At 38.9% G+C, this 25,086-nt stretch overlaps 1 protein-coding gene across 2 annotated transcripts; it reads right to left on the bottom strand.

Annotated features, from left to right (window-relative positions):
* Positions 1-696: 696 nt before the first annotated feature.
* On the bottom strand, positions 697-24,108 carry alpl (alkaline phosphatase, biomineralization associated). Of its 2 annotated transcripts, none has more exons than XM_061726937.1 (12): positions 23,979-24,108; positions 19,026-19,168; positions 18,026-18,145; positions 16,713-16,828; positions 13,411-13,585; positions 10,298-10,473; positions 8,749-8,889; positions 8,560-8,629; positions 8,339-8,473; positions 4,476-4,667; positions 4,250-4,369; positions 697-2,235 (listed from the first exon to the last, which is right to left on the bottom strand). In XM_061726937.1, exons 2-12 carry the CDS (start codon positions 19,096-19,098, stop codon positions 1,970-1,972), a joined length of 1,584 nt encoding a protein of 527 aa, XP_061582921.1. In that variant the 5' UTR covers positions 19,099-19,168; positions 23,979-24,108; the 3' UTR covers positions 697-1,969. The 2 variants fall into 2 exon arrangements, with proteins under 2 accessions (XP_061582921.1, XP_061582920.1); XM_061726936.1 differs by lacking the exon at positions 23,979-24,108 and adding an exon at positions 22,694-22,942.
* Between the last annotated feature and the right edge of the window lie 978 nt (positions 24,109-25,086).

Raw genomic sequence — 25,086 nt, 5'->3', positions numbered from 1 at the left:
TGTGTGTGTGTGTGTGTGTGTGTGTGTGTGTGTGTGTGTGTGAGAGTGTGTGTACTTGAATTGACCATGTTTATCAACACCAGCAAATCTATTGTAACAGATGAATTTGTAAAATCTGTGGCTGCACCCCTCGTCAATGTGGCAGCACAGGGATTTAATTTCATACCCGCTTCATCTAAACCTCCCTTTTTATGCTTCAGCCAACATGAATCCTCTGTTTTCCCAGTGACCACATGATGCAAAGGAATGAATGGCTTCAATCCTTTCACATTCCAGGGAAGCCACATCAGAGCAGATGGAAAAGTACAACATATATGTCTGGCATGCCGAGATAAAAGATGTCCACAACACAGCTGTTTCTTTGTGTGTGGGTGATAGATTATTAATTTGTGATGCTTTGCATAAAGAAAGATGAGAATACAGCTTTTCTCTTCGATCTCAGATATTGCAACATAGATTAAAAAAAATTAATCCAAGATAGGAACAAAAATTATCTCCATGATGCCTGATATGTGACCTAATTAGATTTTCTTTTTTTGAACTTTAAGTGTTTATTATATATTGAAATAAAAAGTAACAGAAAGGTATGTATCAAATATGCAACATCAGGCATCAATAGGTAAATATGTAAAGTATAATTACTTTTTACGTTTTTTTTAAGTATATGTCACATTAATCTTAATAAAACAAACGAAATCATTAGAAAACAAGTTTATTAGTTAAAACAAACATCTGTTCTTGGACAAGACAATAATAAGTGGGCGTTCTCATTGCTGTTTTGCGAGCATCAAAATTGTGCAGCATAATGGGAAGTATTTTTCTTTTTGTATTTTGTCAATTCTACATTTATTTCCCTCTGATTTGGCCAAAATACATTGCTCTTTAAAACGTGTCCTTGAAGACAAATCATTGGGATGAGTGATGTTGTGGAAGCTTGTGAGGTAGATTTTGTTGACTGCATTTGAAATACAACACAATTTCTAACATTTGCAAATTCTGTCTGTTTAAACAAGGTTTACATTTAGCAAAACAACTGAACATGCCTAAAAAAATAAAAGGTCACATTCAAAATGTGATTTTTATGGCAATCTCTGCAACACTTTTTTTTATTTATGTTGCACATAATTGACTGAATAGACTGAAAGTATTTAGGAGCAGAATTTAAAATTACACCACCATTATTTTTTAATAATAAAAATCCTTCCATCCAGTTCATGTCCCCACTTCATCCCGGTCGGTGTGAGGGGGGGGCTCAAGCCTGTGTGTTCAAAATCTGTTCACATTTGAATCAAAAGTATTTATATTACTCACTAAGATAAAATTCTTTGACATATAACATTTTGAAATTACTCACTGACTTGAAATAGATAACTATTTAGCTCCAAGTTGACTGCTGTTTCCTCCAAAAGCTGATAGAACGTTTGATCACCCTTTAAGACTGTATGATCCAGTGTTGTGAAATGTCATGTTTACACAACAGCATTGGCAAGAAAAAGAAACATTAGAATGACAAATAAATGGATTCTCATTTGGGTCTACACAGTTATGGTATGATGCTAGTTTTGACCGCTCTGGGTCAGGGTCTACCAAACATGTAGCTATTGTTTCCAAGGGGTCATCAAATCTGCTCAGTCCACCTGCAAAACAGATTTCAACCATCACTACTAAGTACCACTACTACTGCTGCTTTAATCAAATGTGTTAATGGAGAATATGAAAAGTTATTTTTTTAATAACATTATCCATTAAATTTCATATTTTTAAAAATGGGGCTGTGCATTTTGAGATGCCTCAGATATACTGTCCATTTGCCTATGCTTTTTATCAGTTTATTATTATAACTAAAACATAGTCTTAGCAGTGGTCCCATAATCCAAGTATTGTAAAGAGAAATTAGAAAACTTAAAAAAAAAAACATGCAGAAATCTTGAAATGAAAGACTGGTTAAGGGGGGGGTGTCTGGGGATCGTCAGCACAGAAGTCGACTGATTGTGAGAATGGCTGCGACGCTACTGAAGACTGGCTGTAAACTGACTGATCCACCAGTCAGCATACAGTGGTCCCTGTTCTGGCCGATGCAGGCCGCGTACGCCATGACATGGGGGATGTAGTTCTGTTCATGGACTCCGTGTAGCAGGTGAGCCAGGGGACCCTTAGCAAACACAGCCACGTCCTCTCCTCCGTGAGTCTCCATGCTCAGCGGTACAGCTGCCTGGGCCTGGTAGTCATTTTCTTCTGAAAAGAGCAGAAGCAGAGACATTATAGTCTATAACTCCTGAGTTACTTCCAGAAAACATGCCAAGTTGTTACTGAATCCAAAGGACTAACTTGTGACTAAAGTTGCTTTCGTCAATGACAATTATGACTAAATATCGTCGTCAACGAACCTTTATCATCTAAGGAAAACGAGACGAGATGCAACGAAAATGCTGGTCATGTGACGATAACGATAATTAAATATATAATGCTATATTGTAGACGAATAAAAACGAGACTAAAATGTAGATTACAAAATAAAAACTTTGCTAAAATGTGTCTTCATTTTCGTTGACCAAAACGAGACGAAATGTTCTAACAAAGATCCTTAATCTCCATATTTTAAGTAGTTTCATCTGGTTGTTCTGCTGCTGGGTGACATTACGTCCTCAATCCCAGTCGCTGCAGCGGGGAATCAGATCCAGAAGATGCAGCTGCAGGTTAGAGGCTGATGCCGTTAACGCAGACCTCTAGGTTCATGTCCATTAAAAACAAAGTTACATAGAGAAACGCGGGGATCTGCTCTGGGGCTGGGAGAAGAAGAAGAAACCATCTTTGGATACACTTTCCTACATAGACGTGGAAAAGAAAACCGAAAGCGTCATCGAAAAAAGAAAAAGATGGGGAGAAATGCGGAAAAATAAATATGTTGTAAACTCAAATTAGAGTCTTCTGTATCTGAAATGAATGTATTCTTGAGTCTATAAGGTAACAATAATATAATAATAAGATAACCTTGTTTGAATTGTAAAATGGGTTTGGCTACATACAATCTTTGACTAAAATGAGACTAAAATGTAGGGGTGTAACGATACACTAATCTCACGATACGGTACGATACACGATATTGAGGTCACGATAACGATACGATACGATATTATAGCAGTATTTTTTAAAAACCTTGATAGAGGAATATATGACTGGAAAAAATTGACTTTTATTTGAAAGACACATAATACAAAACAATGCTGTGCGTTTGCCCTATTGTTACAGTTTGTAATGCTTTACAACTGTTTAAGTTTTAAAGAGAAAGCCAGGCCAACCATTTTCCACAAACTGAACTAAAAGTAAATTTCAGGTTTGCATTATGATCTTCAGTTTCATACAAGTAAAAATATTTGGCCACAAACTGAATAGTTTCTCTCATGTATGACTTGAATTTTTTCTTTTACAGAAATTTAACAACTAAAATTGAATAAATAAATACAAGTAAATAAATACATACAATTTTACATCATAAAAAAGATTGATTCATGCTCACCTTATAAGTGTAAGAGGAGATTTATTTTTGTTAAGGTTATTTTGTTAATTCAGGGTTCATTATTTTATAAATATATTCTTTATATTCTGATGTAAATCAGGGACTATAATGACACTAGTCAGTTTATCTGTAGTGATTAGTCTGTTTTAGATTGGGCGGAGTGATACGCCACAGTACGGCACTAGGTGCTGTGTTGATGTTCTGAAATCCTACGCTGTTGAGCGGACATTGAAGTACACGCAAACTCACGCAGAAGTTTCTAGTCAACACAATAGATTAAAATTAATAACCCAATATTGCGATACAGGTTGTCACCTCCACGACACGTTTCGTGACGTTTTTGTATCGCGAAATTTCGTGGCACGATATATTGTTACACCCCTACTAAAATGTCATCAGTTTTCCTCGACTAAAACTAGACTAAAATGGTCCTGGACAATTCTGACTAAAATAAGACTAAAATGCTCAGACTTTTAGTCGACTGAAAGTATGAACGTGACTAAAACTAATAAAAACTAAAATGATAGCTTGACCCAAAGACTAGACTAAAACTAAAATTGAAGGCTGACAAACACAACACTACTAGTGACTATATAAGCACAATTTGGAGTTTCTATCTTCAGCTTGAATAATACATGAGAATTTCTTTATGCAAAGTTGGAATGATGAATTAATTTTAAATGTATTCTAAGCGCACATACTGACCCAGTGTGGCCAATATATTTCACTTACCGTAGTTAATAGTAGAAACATTCTCTCTTGCCCCGTCAACAATTTTGAACCCCGGTCCGTTGCCATATGAAATGGAAGTGAACGGTTTCTGATCAACATCACTCAGTAGGGGGGCCAGGCCTGTTGATGGAGGCGGAGCCATGGGCATTGTAATTACAGAAGAACAGCACTTCAAGCTTAAACAAGTCAAAACCCACTAGAAATTAGGATTTTTTCCATTACATACCAAATATAGTATTTCCTCTGACTGTGTAGCCTCCAAAGCTGAAGACGTGTGAATGGTCAGCAGTAACTATGGTCAGGGTGTCATGGGTGCTGGTCATGAGATCCGCCCGGCCAATCGCCCGGTCCATTTCAACAGCTTCGTGCAAAGCCTGCTTAGCCTTGCCCTCATGGTGCCCGTGGTCAATACGTCCTCCTGCCAAAGGAGAATTTATCACCAATGAATTCAATATCTCGTTTGAGTTCAAAAGTAGATTAAACACAACTTCACTTCTCAAGTAATCACTGCATGAAGTGAGCATGCAAGTATGATTTTTAATCTCTGAAAATGAACTAAAGTTGACAAATATTCCTGGAATGCTGCCATCACAAAGGTGGGTTTAATTGAAATCTGACTTATAACTATTAAACAGTCTAACTGCACAAATGGTTATCCGTGCCAAATTTCCTGTTTTTAATAATAAGATTGTCACATTTATTGGTTGCATCTCCACTCGTGTGAAAAAGAAAATCTACTTTCTTTAAAGTGTCAAGGCGTTAAAGTTCATCTGGTACTTTTCAGATCTTAAAATCGGGTAAAGAAGTCAAATGTGCAACAACACACAACATATTAGACTGTATTATTATTCACTGAACAAAACCTCAACCAAATGCAGAAGCAGTGGTTAAAATACTAACTACACCCAATGACCCAGTAGCTTAAAGAACCATCTTTGGGAGAAACAACTTTAAGCAATCGTTTTTCTTTTGAAGTTCTTGGTATCTTTTTTTTTTACGTGGAAGAATGTCTTTCCAATGTCGCTTCAGTTAACTGAAGTTTGCAGTCATTCATTAATGCACAGCCTTGTATTCTTCACGTCCCACCACAGCATTTCGGTTGAGTTGAAGTCTTTGGAGAAAACCTCCTTTTTTCCGCTTTCTTCACCCATTCTGATGCAGATTTGCTGGTGTGTTTGGGATCATTGTCCTGTTGCATGGCCCAAGTGTCAAGCTTAAGCTGTTAGACAAGGGGCTTTCATACAGAGGCGTTAATGGTAAAGTCAGCGAACGACTAGGGGTACCCAGGTCCTTCAGCTGCAAAATAACCCCAAACCATCCTCCATGGTTACGTGACAGTGGGTAGTAGGTGGTTGTGGAGATATGCTGTTGGTTTCTTTTTTACCAAATGTAGCTCTGTATATTATTGCCAATTATCTCCAATGTTATTACATGTTATTATAGCTTGCAAAGCATTACACGCCATTTGACTCCAAACATGGTTCTGTGAAATACGGCCAATTTCCTTCCATTTGGTCTGATCCGCCCAAAAGGCATTCTTCCAGAATTTTTGTGGGTTTTTTCAGATGCAATTTTGCAAACCAGTAACACAACACCATATCAGAAAAGATTGGCAAGATATGGCAAATGCAAAAACAGCTTTGATTTAATTTGTGTATATACATTCGATTTTGTATTTCAGACAGGCAACACATTTAAAAAAGAATATTGGAACATAAAACCCATTAGTTTTCCTCCTCAAAACACAATTTTTAGCAATGAGTGAAGAGTTTAAGTAATTATTTTGTACCATTCTTGCCGCAAAGACATACTAAGCCTTCTCAGTGGACTGTGAAATTGAAGAATTTTTAAAATATGAACCCAAAAGGGTTATTGGAGAATATTGTGAAACCTAAATGCAATTTTCCATATTTCAATGGATGCTTGCCTCCTAAGATTACCAAAGATGGTCATTTGCCCAGGAAAGCCTTAAGATGGGCAACTGTACAAGGTCATTGTTACAATTCTCGTTTCCAAATTCTCCAAACATTTTCTACTGGGGACAAGTCCGAACTATAAGTAGCCCAGTCTCGTGCCTGTACTTAACTCCTTCGTCAGTTAAGTCTTTGAAATGTGTTCAGAATGTGGTTTTGCATCGCTTTGCCAAAAAAAAAAAACAGGTATCATTTTGAAAACAGCATGTTATTCTCAAATTTCAGTTTACTTTTTTGCATTTCTTCTGCCATCACAGAATTTTTAATAGATACTTCTATTACGCTAACATAATTTCAAGTTAAATTTAGGATGCAGAGCACAAGTGCAACACACCATAGACCCTGACTTTTGGACTCGTTGCTGACAGTCTGTAATAGTCCTTTATAATTTTGGTCCAGTGCACAAAGTAACCCATTTCTTTCAAAAGAGATCAGAAACACTGACTTGTTTGACCACACTACAAGTTTTCGCTGTTCGATGTTCTACGTGTTTCCAGGCCACGTGGCAACAACAGCATCTCTTAAAAGGGTGAATCTGAGGATTCTTTTTTGTACAATAAAGTTTAAAGCTGCATTTGTGATTGTTGCTCTGTATTGCAGGGCTTAACAAAAGGTTATGAAGTAATCCCTTGCCTGTCTGGTGACCAGGGGTGGAAAGTAACGAATTACATTTACTCACGTTACTGTAATTGAGTACTTTTTATGAGTAATTTGTAATTTTCTAAGTAGTTTTTGAAATATGTAATTTTTACTTTTACTCGAGTACATTTTGACCCAAGTATTTTACTTTGCTACATTTGAACCCCCTCACGTTACTGAGTACAAAATTTACGGTGCAGGCATGCCGATTTTTCCCAGTGGCCAGCCGCGGTACTGCAACAAAAAATCCCATGGGGCCCAGAAAGCTTTTTTCCCATAGACTGCAATAAGAGAAGCCTCTAAAACTGTTCATAGGACACTTCCAGCTGTAATCATCGTCAATTACTAATCTTTGTATTCTATATTTTTAAGCCATGGACTTTATATCAGTCAAAAATGTTTTATAACGGCCAGAAAAGTCAAAGAAAAGTCTCTTTCTGGGGGTGACGTCACGGCTGACGTCACAGCCGTGTCCGTGCATTCCACAGATGTATTATATTAATATATATTATATAATTATATTATATTAATACATTAATAATATATGTAATACTATACATGTAATAATATACATTAATTCATATATTATATTAATACATATTATATTAATACTCGCGTCATTGCCCCGGGGCATGATGGGAGGCCCCAGAGCATCATTGATTAAAACAACTTGTGCTGGATTTGATTCGTTACTCGTCCTTTTTTTGCATTAAATAATAAAAGTAACTTTTACTCAAATTACATTTTAAATGAAGTACTTTTGTACTTTTACTCGAGTACATTTTTAGATGAGTACTTTTACTTTTACTTTGAGTAGAATTTAAGCAAAGTAAATATACTTTTACTCAATTACAATTTTTCAGTACTTTTTCCACCTCTGCTGGTGACATTAGGCTTTGATGAAAGACATGGGGCTGATATAGCGCCATCTGTGAGGTTGGAGATCAGAGATTGGGTTTGCACCATTGCCCTAAATGTACGGAAGATTTATGCAGATTCTTGAACTGTTTGATTATATTGAACTATATATTGTTTCAACATTTCGTTGATTTCTCGCATGTTTTTTGATTTAATGGCAATCCTCACAAACTCTGCTTTTGTACCAAATCATCATTACAATCAAGTTGACATCACCTATTTGAAATACTTGTGTTTTCAGTCACCTAGTTTTTAGCACTAAATTGCTCCTGTTCATTGGTACGTGCTGCAGGTTTGAAATGAAAAATACATGTACATTAATGAGTGAAATAAAGATGAAAAAGAAAATTTAAATATCTTTGAGGTCAAGTTACAGTGCTGTTTCCAATCAGCAACAGTCCCTTTAGTAGTCTGGTCCTTTCCTCCAAAATTGAAACATTTTCTGCCATAGAAAAGATGTGAACTTAGTAAGTGCCACAATCAAAAAACAAATAAAAAACTGTGAAACCACCAAAAGAAAAAAACCCCAGCTGTGCTCAAACAGGTGTAACAATTTTACCTTCCACAAGCAGGTAAAATCCATTGGGGTTCTTCCTCAGCATCTTGATGGCGACCTCTACCATCTCCGTCAGGGACGGATCAGTGTCATGGTTCCTCTCCAAGTCATAAGTCATATCCGCAGGTTCAAAGAGACCTGGGATAATGGCAGCAGTGGAAGGAAAACTGCATATTTCACAGAGAATGTGCCTACAGCTGCACCGTAATTACACAAAGACTTACCTAATAAGTAATTCACGTTGTTTGGGTTCAGGGATAAGAGCTGTTTCTTGTTCCAGATATAACGGCCTTTCTATAAAAAAAAAAAAAAAAAATCAGTTATATCTTTCAATTAAACAATTTCAGCAGGAATATGGAATAAGAGAGAATAAGGGAATAAGGGAGGAAGGAAAAAGGTGAGAAAAAGTATACCTTCTCTTTCATTCGGCCGAGCCACTCCTGCACTAAGTTTCTTCCGTCATTTCGCGTACCGCTGTGCTTCAGTTGATTTGGATACTCGACATCTGACATGTTTTTGGGGAACATGTATTTCCTTCCTCCACCCATAATCACCTAAAAAAGCCAAGTATTGCAATAGTCGCATTCACACTAGAAATATGGAGGGTTGTAATAATAAAATACAAACTCAAGAGGAATATATGCACTCTGTGAGGTGGTTCACATACGATCCAAAATTCATACCAGGGATACACGATCCAGTGTATTCAAAGAATGGACACAAAAAGGAAAGACAGCAATGTGTACGGTTTCGGAAGGTGGGGAATTTCTAAGCTTCCAAGAGCTAAAGGCAAAGTACGGCATCGAAAACAAAGACTTCTATAGATACATGCAGTTAAGAGATTATTTCACAAAAGAGATAAGGCCAGTTGCAACTAGAAACAAGGTGATTGGAGTCATTATGGATTCATAAAAACAGAAGGGGTCTCGGCCCATCTCTGCTTTTTACCAAGCTATGGGGGAGAGCAGAGGGGACTCAACCCTCTATATAAAAGCAAAATGGGAAGCAAAACTAAAGATCCAAATACAAGAGGATGAATGGTACCACTTGTGCGAGACACAATGTACATCTACAACCTCATTAATATGGAGGGAGTTCTGCTGGAAAAATCTAACTCGATATTTTATAACACCAAAAATAAAATCTTGGCAACTCGCCACACACCAAAACTGCTGGAGACAGTGCGGGAATGTGGAGGCAGACCATGAACGCATCTTCTGGAACTGTACAAAAATTAAGATATACTGGCAAAATGTAAATTTAGTAGTAAAAAATGTTCTGGGATATGAAATCCCAAATACTTGCCCAGTGATGTATCTTGGGAATATTGGAAAGGTTGTAACGAGAGAAGATCTGTACTTGACTAAAGTGTAACTCGCAGCAAGTAAAAAAGCAGTCACAATAAACTGGCTCGATGTAAATGCCCCGAAACAGGAACAGTGGTTGGAAATTGTCCAGGAAATCTGTGTTATGGAAAAATGTACATATCTTTTAAGGATCAAAGAGAATGTATTTGAAAAGAACTGGGAAAACTGGAAGACGTGACACCAACTGAACAAATGCAGAATGGAACAGTGGACTGAATAGAGGATCATCTCCAGACAGTTTGTTAATGTTACTATTATTGTTATTCTAATCTGTAACTTGTTTGCAGTATTGTTTTGTCTATTTACATGTGAAAACATAATAGAAATTTAAGTTATAAAAAAAAAGCCAAGTATTGGGAAACCAAATGACTGTTTTCATCATAACCACTGTTTGGTTTCTTCGGCATCTGTTAAGTGAATTTTCGAAGGCTTTTGAATACTGAACACTGAGGGTAATGATCTTATTTGACCCCTTAACGAGCTTCAGGAATGAAAAAGACATTTGCCTGCTGTATTTTATCACAGCATTATAAATATAAACGTCATTTTGACGTGACGATGGTATTTGATAGATGTCACAAGGATTTGAACTCACATCGATATTTGGGATGTTTTCGAAGAGCTGTTGGGCGATGTCCTTGCAGCCAGCGCTGAGGGCTTCAGCTGGCATCTCGCTGTCCGAGTACCAGTCTCTGTCCACACAATGAGCGTAAGCAGCACTTGGAGTTGCGTGGTTGATGCGTGTCGTAGTCACTATTCCCACTGACTTTCCTGCAGTAAACACATAGAGGCAGCTGTTTCAATCAGGGTGTTTGTTTTGTTGTTGTTTTTTTTAATTAATGAACAGTTTGACACTTCTTAGTATGTATTTTCACTGGATTCAATGTTCCCCTTCTGATGGAGGTACAGTAAGACTAAAGAAAGATTTTTGGAAGTTTTTGACTTGTATGAGTGTCTTGTACCAGTGTGGACTGAAATGGACATTTATTATCACTTTGAATATCGAGGATCAAGAAAGGGATAAGATTTCCACTGAAAAAAAAGGGTTGTCACATAATTGAACATTACCTGATGGATACACTTTTTCATTTCGATTTGCTTTCTGCAGAACGCCAGACGAGTCCCAAAGGGATTGACAGGATGACTTATTTGTGATCCCTGTATCTTCACACATATTTACCCGTGCACATATAGGTGCACACATGAGGTCAAGTGAAAAATGAACTACAAGCCCTGAGGCTTGAATGAGGGTGAACTTTTGACTGTGTTCTGACCATCAACCTTCCTTAACTGATAACCCTCTAAACATCTGTGATAGTCATGTATCCTCCTCTATGGCACCTTTTTATTGTTATGTCTTTTAACCCTTTAAAGCCTGATATATGAAATAATAAACAAAAATCGTATTTTTTTTTCTTTGGAAGTATTTTCATTATATCAAAATTTAACAAACACTCACAATTTTATCTAACAGTTATAAAAAATAAATAAATACTATCTTTTTTTGTATCATTGTGAATAGATTACTGTCTAAAAATGTATTTTGGGGGGATTATGGGGTGGTACGGAGGTCTCAGAAATGTATGTATCAAAGCTGATACATCCGGCATTATAGAGTTAAGTTCAAGGGAGTACAACATGTTCAACAAGCAGATTACATGACGCATCTCTCAGTCCTTGAAGAGTAAAAACACACTTTCTTCTGTCTTTAAAGACACAAAATTAACATGAAGGGGCTCTGATTTTTGAAGAAGCAGGATTGCCCAATACCTGTCAGACCGTCTATTTCAAACTATTGAGGGGTTTTTGTACAACATTGTGTACTTCTGTGTAAATTCTGAGTTTGGAAAATGCTGAGATTTGCATTAAAACATGTTATATGTGTTCCATGATAATTTCTCAAACCATACATTGAGTTACAGTTGGACTGAACTGTGAGGTTAAGGTGTTAAACAGTTTTTTCCATCAATTATCAAATCAAGAGATTAAGAAATTAGACCTCTGTCATACGGTGGAATCGGTGAAGCAAACCCAAACAGAATCATGTTCTGAATAAGGCCTACAAAAGTACATCAGTCTCCGTTACCCAACTGTGTATCTCACATCTAGCTACCCGACTCTTCAGCCTACCTTAACTGTGGAAACATAACGTCCCAGTCTTGGCACAGCGCTTCATTCTCCAGGTGTGACATTTTTAATTCAAACTAAATCTTGTAATCAATTCCTGTAAATAAATACATTACTTAATTAATTCAATTAACCCAGACTATGGAACTCCCTCCCCCCAAACATAACACTTTCAGACTCCATAGTAGCCTTCAAATCCAAACTCAAAACTCCCCTTTTCACACTGGCATAATCCCTCTGACTGTACACTGTCTCTGTGGCTATAATATCGGTTAATGTTGTTTGGATTAATACTGCTTATTGTCATTTTATGCTTGTTTGTTATGCTTATGCTGTATGTTATGCTTATGCTTATGTGTTATGCTTTTATTCTTGTAAGGTGACCTTGGGTGACTTGAAAGGCGCCACCAAATAAAATTTATTTTTATTATTATTATTATTATTATTATTATTATTATTATTATTATTAATTAGATATTATTGTGATGTTTTGTCTTTTAGTCAACTGAATTGTACTTGCAAATTACTTTGAAGGTCATTTTTCTATTTTGGATGTTGAAGAGCTGAAAATGGGAATTAGCAAGAGGAAAACAAATGTCACGAGAGCTCCGTCACCTCATACAGGGCCACCGCAAGGGATGTGCGAACAGTGCGACCGCACGGGGCCTCGCGCCCAAAGGGCCTCGCGCTATGGGCCATTTTTATTTTTTTTTTTTCCAATTTTTCTTTTCTCTGTTTTTTGTTCCTTTTTTCCCTTATAAATATCAACAGTCACGTTCCATTACAGACCTAAATGTGTACTAGTCTGTGCATATCAATAAATATGTGTGTAATGATGCGCGTGTCTGTTGTTCCATACAACTGCGTCAGACCAAGCGCAGACACAAGGTGCTCTGATCCAGACGGGTGGAGTGTGTAACAAACTGTCACACAATGTCGAGAGAACGAGACAGATTCAGGAAATTTCCATCAGGGGATGAAAAAAGAAAAAAACTAAAGAATGTAAGAGTTTAATGCCTCTCTGAAAGGCTCGTTTGATAAATTTGTTACAAAAATCACAGATCCGACCGGGTCTCAAGCAGCCGTAGGGCCCCGCGTCGAGGCAAGCCCAGATGATGGTGAGGCAGGGGAAGGTATCCAGTATTTTGCTAATTGGAGAGTTAAAATTGCGCATATAGACACCCGATCCGACCCGAAAAACCAAACCTGTGCAGGGTCACGGCCATAACTGTCAGAGGTTAGCGTAAACAACAACTAAACTCACTCACGGGCAATTTCTACAATTATCAATTCACCGTGAAGGTTTTTGGTCTGTGGGACGAAGTGGGAGTACCCGGAGAAAACCCATGCAAGCACATGGAGAACATACAAACTCCACACGGAGAGACTCCTGCTGGGCCTGGGAGTCAAACCAGGAACCTTCTTGCTGTAACGCTACAATACGAACTACCAAGCCACCATGCTGCCCATAACTGTTTCCACAGGCGTGAAATGCAGAAAATTCTGCAATTTACACAGAAAAATAAAAAAATTACACAAAAATGTACTATATTTTGATGAGTTTATTCAGTGTGTCCTCACCTGCGTCTTTAGCCCATCTCAGGATGGAGGTGACCTCGTTGCCCTGGGTGGTATTGCACTGGGAGCGGATGGCAGCTGCGTTCACGCCGACGGTGCCCTCGTTGGCCTTAACGCCGCAGAGATAAGCCGTGGCTGTCCCAGCGCTGTCCGGCACCTGAGCGTTGGTGTTGTACGTCTGCAGAAACACAAGTTGCTGATACGTCAGCACCTTTTCTTCACTTTGCAATGTGTTAGCTAGTCTATAAAAAAAACCCAACAATCCCGGGGTGCAGAGTTTCAGAATAAGGCTGCAATTATCTTTATTCTTGTAACAAAAGAAAAGAACTTCACTTTAATTGTCAGTGATTACTAACATCCTTCAATTTGTGTGGCTCTCAGCTTCTACACAGTTCCAAAATATGTAGCATGGTCCTTAAAATGCGTTTCATCATTTGTGTAAAACAGACCGGAATTTTAGCAAATAACGAGTGAAATAGCTAAAAATAAAGGAAACAAGGTTTAAGTTTAAGTGATGTCTTGATAGCAATGCACATTTTTGCAGAACAAGCTTTAAATCCTTAGATGTGATCTTATTCTGTAATAACCACATAGCTGCGGAAAACTATGGCTGTTGTTTCTGCCCTTTTCTCTCCTTAAATATACATAACAATTATTCGCTTAAAGAGTAGGTTAGTTGTTTTGCCAGTATTGCTGATATGGCTTTTATTTTGTTAAAGGCAGGGTAAGGGATTTCTGGAATATGTCAAGTCTGTTTATATTTGGAAAAGCAAACAAAACAGAACACGGAGAGCCCCTCCCTCGCCCGCCTCCTGCGCTGCTTCTGAAAACAAGCCCATCATTAACTTTCCCGAGCATCTCCCTCCATTCTCACTTCATGCGACCAACCACAAGCATAAACCGTCCCCTGTTGGTGATTGGCAGCAGCAACGTTTATTATAGTTAGGGGGGCAGGCTGCCCCTTTCTGTTTCCAAGTTACGAAGCCAGCTCTGGGTATGAAGAATGAGGGGATGGTAAGGAGATATAACCAGTGAACGCCGCAAAAGAGTTTTGGTGTTTTGTGTGAATTGCTTACAGTGTCTTTTTAAGAACCACTAAGAGAGCAATTTTCATAGTTTGGTTGGTTAAAGTATACACCTAGATGCCTCCAGCTTTGCAGCTGGTAACAACTCGTGTAGGATGAGTTAACTAAAAATCTCTTCAGGCGTATAACAGCGGATCTTTTACACACAGTTCTGTATGTGAATTATTTTAAAGCGCTGTTATTTTTTTAATGTTCCTTACGCTTTACATCTGCTTTTTGTAAAGATCAATTTATCGTTAGAATTTTTTTAACATAAACTAGACTGGTAGTTTAAAATTTATGGTTCGAATCAGGCTACTGTTGCTAACGGTTTAAATTAGTTAAAATGAATTTAAACTAAGTTTAAATTATTCCGATGTTTTGGGTTTGTTTTTTTGTTCTCATATTATTGTTCACAACAAATTAAAATAGGTGTAACGTGTGTACGGTCACATCGGGATCCTTTAATGGCCACAGCAAAATCAATACATTGACTACGTTTACATGCAGTCAAAATTCGGGTTATTGCTAATATTCCGGTTACTGAAACATTCGGAATATTCAGTTTACATGCGTGAGTAAACAGGGTTATCCCTGTTTACATGGTAATTAATCATTCGGGATATCCCGATCACACCAGCGACGCGCGGAGAACGTCATGACGCAATTACCGTAATTTCTGCTTCTTCTTCCTGTATCCAAATTCAAAACAAATGCTGCTTTGCGCAACTTTTCTCTCAACTTCATGTAAATCTCGCTATCCCGGTACTTTCTACCGTCTACAAATGCAGAAATGTTCAAAAAGGGCTGGATGGATGAAGGGATGATGATGAGTGGCTTAGGCAGGTGTATGTTTGCGGGGACCCGGTGGTATTTTCCACACATCACCATCGCTGCTGATCTGTGACTCTATGCGCACCCATCTCACACAGACAGTGTAAAAAAAGAAGTGAAAAATATGAACGCTGTGCTTGCTGTTATTCCAGGAGGTCTGACAAAGTAACTCCAACCGCTGGACGTCGGTGTGAACCGGCCGTTCAAAGTGAAGCCTTATGGTTCTGCGTTAAATCGACGCAGAGCCTACGCCGGAGGTTACGTAACCTACGGCGTAGGCTCTGCGTCGGTTTAACGCGGGACCATAAATCAGCCTTAAGGCTGCACCGGCGTGGGAGAGATGGATGACTGAGGGGGAACAGTTTCTCCAGGAGTGGAAAGCAGCGCCAGGCAAGTTATGCCACAGTTTGCAGATGGATTGTTGATCCGTGGGCTAAGGTGTCTGCTGGGACTATTTTGCGAGCTTTTGCAAAAGCATTTCGAGGCGCCGCGCGGCACGGAAAGAGACTCTGACAGCGAGGAATCCGGACTGGCACAGCTGATTTAGCGCAGCTCTTTAATGCAGACACAGAGGATGAGACTTCGATGGGGTTGATTAATGTAAAAACTGAAATAAAGTAAATCAAAATAAGTTTTGCTCCGGCTCTATTTTTAAAAACGCACACTTGCGTGCTTGTGTGTGTGTTCCGCGGTGCGTGTGTAGACGGCGCGCCGTGTGTGTGTGTTTTAAATACACAAATGACACAAAAATGAGGGTATGCCTTTCCACACAGCACGCCGAATGGTCGTGAAAATACGGTATTTATATATGAAATGTCAGAATAGGTCATTTTTTGACGACACACCAGGGTGCCGCGACACCCCGGTCGAGAAAGGCTGGTTAGAAGAACTTCCTGGACTCAAAAGACCAGGATTCCTTGCGAACAGAGCATGCGCAGAAAACAAATTCCTGTTCCGTTTGGTCGGGATATTCCATTTGGCGTTTATATGACTGAATATTCGGGTTTTAAAAGGAGTAACCCAGGGGTAATATTCGGGTTTTTAAAAACCGGAATATGAGCAAATTCGGGTTATTTAAAGTGTTTACATGGCCGTACAAATTCGGGGTATTGCCAATATTCGGGTTTTTAAAGGGTTATTGAGTGCATGTAAACGTAGTCATTGTTCCGATAGGCCTGAATTTTGTTTTAAGACTTTCCACTTTTTTATTTTGTTTGTTCGGTTCCTTTTCCTCTCTGTTCTGTATTTTAATCACATCCATCTGTTTCCTGTCTCCTCCATGCCTTCATTGATGTTTTTTTTGTAGGTTTTTTTTGGTATGTTTTGTTGGGGATATCCTAAGATTTTAAATAAAGTACATTACTATTACTCATCATGCATTTGTGTCAAACTGTATGAGAGTTAGACCTTGGATAAAGACACAAAAGGAAACTTGTCCATCTCCAGCAGCGTCTCTTCTCCACTCTGTCCGTTCAGCTGACCCTTGAGTATTCGAGCGGCCGTCACCGTGGCAACACCCATCCCTAAGGAACAAAAACAGGTTTTCTTTTTAAGATTGAATTTTCCCTCAGCGGGGACGGGGAGAGAACTCAAACATCGACACTTTTTATTCTCCGTTTCATTTTCCACAGTTGGCAACCCATCAACATGTTTTGAGATTTTTGAGCTGGGCGACCTGCTGTCAGGCAAAACATTTTCGGAGATGAAAGTTACCCTAAAAAACACAAACTAAAATGCCCAAAAGATCCAAAGCAGAGAGAATCTTTGGTAGATAACCTACACTATACAAGAAGAAATCAACTCCCCATAAGATTTTGATTTTTCTCTATAATTAACCCCCAGACATGAAAATAACCACATCAAGATGATATGTGTATATGTGTTTTAAGTAAAAAAGAAAAACAAAGAAATAAAAAGTGGCCATTATTTTGTAAATCTATAATCTGATAGACCTAAATGTTTTTCTTTCTTTTAGCCTGTAATCTAAACCCCTGAAATAAACAGTTTGAAGTATTTCAAGGTAACACCATTGTGGCCATCCTTGTATTGTAAACAGGGGAAAACATGTTCTCTTTAAGGTCCTAGCTCTAAGTCTACTGTCATTGTTCAGAAGACTGAGGACACTTCTGAATAGTTATGAAGACCTTTTTTTTACATCACTTAAACTGCACTTTTTCACTTAACCTGAGCCTGAGTTCTGCAAACAGACTCCTACGAGTCTCAAGTAGACAATGCTTCAGAAATGCTGTCTAGTTAAACATTATTTCCTTTTTTTTGTTTGTTTTTTGCAACTTCTACTAAATAAGACTGGTACTCTGTAACTGCAGCAATTTGCAAGAATCTCACGTTGTGCCTGCCGTGGGATCCATGTTTTCATGCACCCAATGGGCGTACACTGCCAAGCTGTCATTCATTGGTTTTGTTTACTACTATTCATGCACCTCGTGTGAAAGAATACATTTGTAAATCCTATTCGCCTTTTCATCCATCCCCGCATCCTTATAAATATAAATATACCTTGGATTAAACCAGTCATCAGTGACCTAAACCACTGAAGTGGTCAGGTTTGCACTGACATTGCGGACCTATACAGGTTATTTTACAGAAAATCGAATCCCTTCGAAGCTATAATTACATCCAGCTTTATTTTTACCGGTACATAATCTAGGAATTTTCAAACTTTTGCTTCATACAAAAACAATCATCATTCAGCATCTTACCATCGCCAAGGAAGAGGATGAGATTCTTGGCTTTGTTTCTATTGAGCATTTGCAGAGTCAAGGCGTTCTTCAGGGTCCTCTGAGCCCATGCGTTCCAAAACTTGGGATCTTTCTCTTGTTCTGTGCACATGTGGAATCACACAGAGAGCAACATATAAAACATTGTTTAACATGTTAAACATGGTGAATATGGAGCTGTTCGTGATATAAAACAGTGACACTTCAGTGGCATTTGGTAAAATCCTTCTCTTTCACCGTAGTGAACCTACAGTAATATTGTTATACTTAGCACGTGTTCAGAACAAGAGCAACTAATTCAGAGGCAAGCAACTTGTTCAGAACAAGAAAAAGACATTTATTGACTCCCTCTTTTCACGACTGATAAACCTACACCTACACTTTGAAACATGAGAATCTCCTTGAATCCAGTTAAAAGCTGCTAATCTTTAAATTGACAAATTGAGAAAAAATCATTGGCTGGACAGGAGAACCTTGGGGGACTTTAATCAGGCCAGAATAAAAAATATTTCAACCTATTCAGACTTGTAAATGAATACTGATGTTGTTGAACTTGTTTTGAAAATCCTCAACCAAGGATGAATCAAATGAAGCACAACAATGTTACATCTGTTTTAGTCAGAGTTTTATTCTCTGGTCTCCTCAGATGAATCATGCAACATTTGCAGAATATATATACCAAAACCCGACTGATTGGATTGCAGTAAAGAAAATGTGACCCCAGAGTTTCGTGGCTACACAATACAAACACAAATTCAAACAACATTTTCCTGTTATGAGACGGCCACCAAACTGAGTGCCGCCGCAAAAAAAATATCCAGTCTTTTCAACAACGGGAAGTCCATTTGGAAAAATAAACTTCCTCAGAAGAGAAGAAACATGCTTCCACGATGCTAAACAAGCTTGTACATATCTTTTTTGCGCAACACCTGCTGTCAACGTCAAACTATACTGTGTTTTGTTTTGGTTACTCATTACTTACCAGGGAATTTTGGCTTCTCCGACCTCACTGGGAGGAGACAGGAGCAAATGATGAGCAGAGCGGATGCCTTCATGTTGTCGTCTCTGTGCTGCAAAGCTAGACAGCCATATGATGTCACTTTGAGGAGCCGAGATGTGTCACAGCTGCAAGAGAGTCAGAACGGACACTAGTATTTAAGTATGTGTCAGGTGTAGCACACGGACTCTGACAACGGGTTTAATATTTATTTACTCTGTGGTGATTTGACTGAACACACAGGAATTGAAGTGTCATGGTTTTCAGGCTTTGATTTGGGGTTTTTTGAGTCGTGTTGGACAAACTGCTGTTAATAACTCGGCTGAAGTTTAGTGTTTTACCTGTTGTTATACCCCTGCATCATGTAAGACAGTCAAGTGACCTAAAACCCAGTTAACCTGTTGTTTGCGCCTGTCGTTTAACCTGCAGACAACGTTGATCTGAAGTGTTAACAACATTCACTTCTTTGATACAAAAAGACACTACACACTAATTTTGTTGATATTAACGCTCATTTCGGGTTAGAGTTATGTCAATGTCAATGTCAATTTTATTTATAAAGCACATTTAAAAACGACCGAGGTCGACCAAAGTGCTGTACAGTATACAAGAAAATAAAACAATACCAAAAGAAAAACACAGTACACAGTGTAGAAACAATAAAATCACTAACATACTAAAATGATCGATAAAATAGTAATAAAAAATAGATAATAGAGAATAGACGACAAAGAACAGACACATAAAGTGCACAATCACTTCACACAGATGTGGGGAACTAATTTGTCACACACTAAAAGCCAAAGAAAATAAATACGTTTTCAAAGAAGACTTAAAAACCACTAGGGTCTGGGCAGATCTAACATTTAGTGGCAAACTATTCCACAGCTTAGGGCCGGCCACCGCAAAAGCTCGGTCACCTCTAGTTTTGAGCCTAGATTTCGGGACGTCTAAAAGCAACTGACTTGACGACCTCAGTGCTCTGGCTGGTGTGTGAGAGTGGAGAAGTTCAGTAAGGTATTGGGGAGCCAAGCCATTCAGTGATTTAAAATGATTTAATTTAACTCTGATTTAGAGTTAGGGTGGGCGATCCCTTTAAATTAAACCAACGCAACATAGTCGGGGGGTGGAAGTGTGCCAAAGTCCAAGCCTTCGGCTGCTGGCCTAAAAACCCACTGCACCCGACCCTCACTGCCCTGCTGCAGGTGGTGAGTCCACAGGAGGAGGCGGTTTGTTTGGGCATCTGGTTAGGATGCCTCCTGGTGGCAAGAAAGACCTTAGACCAACGGCAAGCTGGGGGGATTATACTACATCTCTGCTGGCGTGGGAACCCCTTGTCTTCATCGGGGAGGAGCTGGTGGGGGTGAGGGAGGCCTGGTCCTCTCTGCTAAGGCAGGATATGGATTTAGCAGGAGATCATGGGTGGATGGAATGTAAAATACACATTATTTAAGCAGCCTGATCATTATACATTGTGGAAACACGCAATAATGATAACATCAAGAACAATACTTGACTGTATGTGACATTTCCTTGCTTACTGGGTCCAAGGCATTTGGTCATGAAGCGCTTCTGGCACATTGACAAGACCTTTAAATTTAAATTCTGCATGCAGAGACCCTGCTGTTGAACTGTCTGAATAAGATGCTTTTTGAATAACATGCCTTAATGGCGTTGTAGGTTACATAAAAGGTAGTATTGTTATTACTCCAGGCTCACTGATCTCCTGTGTTTTGGATCCATCTCCTTCAATCCTGACTGTTACGTAAGAGCCATATTATGAATGAACATAGACGCAGGTGCTTCTTAAGCTGATTAAGAGAGTTGGTTTTGACATTTTTCATCTTGGTTTTTATAGCTACAAATAATGTTGTTGTTGTTGTTGGGGTGTTTTTTTTTTCAGTTAAGATTTAGGGGTTTTAGTGGGCTTTATTGAAAGTGACATGACAGGAAATGGGGTCAGAGAGAGGGGAGGACACACAACAAAGGGCCACCGGCCAGGAGCCAAACTTGGGCTGGCTGCTGAGAACTGTAGCCCCCAAACATGGGCCGCCCGCTCAACCAAGTTTATTATCATTCCTCCTGGTCTCCTGCATTTTGGATCTCTCTGCTGCAATCGTGACATGAAGCTAAATTGTTCCTTGAACCTTTTTAATAGCAAACCTGACAATGGACCTCAGGATTTATGACTAGTTTTACCCGGTCTTTACTTTAAATTATTCTGTATAGTTTATACTTTTTTTTAATGCAAACACTAATGGAATATTTAGCTCACAAGTTTAGATTTCCTTTAGCATCATCCTTTCAACATCCAGAGATGGCAAGGCATCATATGTCACTGAATTAATCCAGATATTCTGCTTTTAAAGAAGCAGGGATTTTACTTTTCCATCCATGCTTTGCTGAAACTTTAGGTGAAGTACAACTGCAGGAAGGACAGAAAGAGTACAACTGCCTTGTTTCATGTAATTAAAGCTGCATAAATATAGATACGTTGGTCAGCGACACATTTAAAATCACTAACTAGAGGGTAAAAAGCTTGTCTTGTTGGAATCCAATGAAACGCTGTGAAAATCTGCATCCCGGCGTTCACATCGGTGTTACTTCGGCACTTATATAGAAAAATTCTCTTCCATTTTTAGCCCCAATTTGACCAACACAACACGAATTTCAACACTACTTCATATAAGTTGGTCAGACCTGTTTGGTTAGAAAAATAAAGACCTAATCAATAATAAGAAAGTAGTCAGAATGGTCCACCTGACACATTTACCTTTTAGCATTTGCTCTCATCACCACTTAAAAAGTGGATTTCTGAACTCACAAACACCTTCCAGGAGAAGTGACACAAACGTTTAGTTTAAGGGGAAATGGTACCGGTCACAACAGCACAACGGGGACCCTTATGGGTCTCGCCAGTAAGGCTTTCATCTGTAATTATCCACACCCTCCTCCTTTCTTCCCAGTGCTTCTAGTCAAGGTCATTTTAATGGGATTGAGCGTTGGAGCACTGAGAGGTTTAACAAAGCGGATTAACACAAAATGATGGAGCAGACCCATCCAATCGTCAACAAAAAGTTCCAAGATGCCACAGCTTTCATGACACTTTATTCATCTGTTGTATCCAAACAGTACTTCTGGGAAAACTCCCATATACTCAAACAAAATGGAAAGTATAATGTGAAAACAACTAGAAAACCAACCCCTCTTAATTGAAAGTAAGAATTCTGCATTGTTTGGTTTCATTTTTATCTATTTCGTTGGCTCTTTCTCATCAAGCCCCGGGCTGTTGTTGGACACCACGCACTTTGCATGGCAGGTACAGACAAATCTCAAAGCAGCTTGCAGACAACGTCTTAATAACGTTAGATAAAGCACTGTCGTCACTTTATCTTATCCTGTGTTGTTGAGTGTATGGTTTTAGATTGTATGAGGAAGCACTCACTGTAAACCTGATTTACCCAAGGGTACAATAAATAAATAAATCTATCAATCTATCTATCTAACCTCTAAAAAAGTTCAATCTCGAAACGAGGCATGACTCCATCAGGTCTGGACCAAACTGGGTCTATAAAAGCAAAACTCACGCACTAACCAGGCAAAGTGTGAAGGATACGGAGACAAGAGAAACCCTGTCAGGGTTCCTGTTTTACCTCGGACACGGCAGGCCGGTTGCAGCCGCATCACCGACCTCAAAAGCGGCCAGGTCCACCCAGAGGCATCGACCCGGCCAGTCTGCAGGTAAAATAGCAGAGGAGGGCCAGGACTGCCAGCAGCAGGGTGCCGGTCAGCAGAGTGGTCAGTATCACATTAAATCCCACGTCAGACATGGTGTCACCAAGCATTCAGCTGCTCCACTGCAGTGTCTGAACTGGTCTCCCACTGTTCTGCAGCTACAACCCGCTCAGCTCGGAGTCCTGAGGTCCTGTCCGAGTCTTAGGCAGCTCACACATGCATGTGTCACTCCTGCAAGGACTCAGGTGGATTAAGCTTTTGATTATGCTCACAAGTGGAGGGATGGGAGGGGGTTACCTTCGAAATACCCAAACAATGAGAAGATCAGTGTATCTGATAGTCACTGTTGTCTGATAAAGACTGTTTTTTGTTTGTTTGTTAGTTTGTTTTTTAAATAAGCAACTAGTTTTGCCTCATACAACGTCTATGCACTGATTAACTAGCATTTACCGGTATACTGAATTTAGTTTACTTTTTCAGGATTTGTTTAAACATTACAAATTCAAATGACTTTCAAAGACATTGCCTGAAAAAAATGTTTTTAATTAGAATTAGAATGTCTTTATTGTCATGTGTACAGGTACAATGATATTGGATGCTATCTTCTTTAAGGTGCATGGTTTAAAAAAAATAGATATATTAAAACAAGAACAACTATAAAAAATAAATAATCTCTAAAAGGACACAAACAGGAAGACAACATACAGGTATTGCACGATTCTATGGCAGGTATTGCTCGGTTCGGTCAGTGTTGCACATGGAAAAAGTCAATTGATTATTTAGCAGTATTGAGTGTAGTTAAGGCTCTGGCATAGAAACTGTTCTTGAGTCTGTTTGTGCGTGATTTCAGTGTCCTGAAACGTCTGCCTGATGGCAACAGTTCAAAGAGTGAGTGTCCGGGGTGAGATGAGATTAATTATTTTGAATGAATTAAAACTGCTTGAATAATTTGTGCCGGTCTTTTGAAAAAACCCACACATAAACACAAACACACACCTCGCAATAAAAAAAAAAAAAAAAAAAAAAAAAAATCTCAGTAGTTCACTTGCATCCACGTGAAACTGAAGTGACCTCTCTATCAGAGCGCAAAACAGCATTAGGAGCCACAAGATGAGTTGAGCAAATTTCTTCCAATACTTGCGTGCTTTCCCAATTGCAACCTGAAAGTCTGGGGGGGTAAAAGTGAATGGTTTTTATACTTACTGCAGGTGGCAGGAATGAACATCCGACTGTGTGTGCGGTTCCTCCTCTGGGGATCTGTGTCCTTGCCGATGACTTCACTCTGGCTTTTATAAGGCCACACTTGTCGGCGGCCGGTGTGTAGCGGTCTGTATCCCACGAGGGAGGAAATAAAGAATAAAAAAAAAAGAAAAAGAAAAAAAAAACCTTAGAAATAACAATGGACTGCTACTGTGGGAGTTGATAGGCCAAGAGCGCCCCCTCCCGGAGGGTTTGTGTACTGCACCAGGGACAGAACAACCTTGTTGTAATGCCATTATTAAATTAAACTTTTAAATGAAAACGTGTCAAGTAAAAAACATGATCAATTAATACACAATCAAACGTTGCTAATTATTGAGAAATAACTGATTTAGGCAATTTATGTAATTTTGTTAGTTACAGTGTGCCAAAAACATTATTACACATGAAATATGACAAGGAGAGTGCAATAGTTTTACCATGAAGCAGTATTAAGTAAAAAGACTGTATGTAAGTGGTTAAATTGAGTTCTTACTTTGGCCTGGCTCCACGATATCTGTACTATCCAAATGAGAATCCAAATCTAAATTTGGAGGATGGGCCTTCTGCTATCAGTAACCGTTACTATGGAACCAACTTCCAGTTTGGGTTAACCAGGCTGACACCACCTCCACCTTTAAAACCAAACTTAAAACGTTTCGGTTTAGTAAAGCCTATAGTTAGTGTTTGTAAACCTCTAGTTAGTGTTTGTAAACCTCTAGTTAGTGTTAGTAAACCTGTAGTTAGTGTTAGTAAACCTCTAGTTAGTGTTAGTAAACCTCTATTTAGTGTTAGTAAACCTGTAGTTAGTGTAAACTCTAGTGTGTTGGGGCCAGTAGTCATAGCTGCAGCTATAGGACAAGACTAAAATAGTTCATCTCAAACATAGCTCCGTTGTAGATATGCTGCCATAGAGCTACGCTGCAGTGGAGACGCCAACATGATCCACTCACCCCTCCTTCTCTCCTCTTCTCTTTCCTTTTTTCAGATCAACCCCTCAGGCATTAAGAAGTATCTCATCACCATAACTGTTCTTCATTGTTCTTGTAGTTTGTTGTGCTGGTCTTCCCCC

The sequence above is a fragment of the Cololabis saira genome, chromosome 8, assembly GCF_033807715.1.
Source record: "Cololabis saira isolate AMF1-May2022 chromosome 8, fColSai1.1, whole genome shotgun sequence".
Lineage (NCBI taxonomy): Eukaryota > Metazoa > Chordata > Actinopteri > Beloniformes > Belonidae > Cololabis > Cololabis saira.
This window is presented reverse-complemented; position numbering and strand designations above follow the sequence as displayed.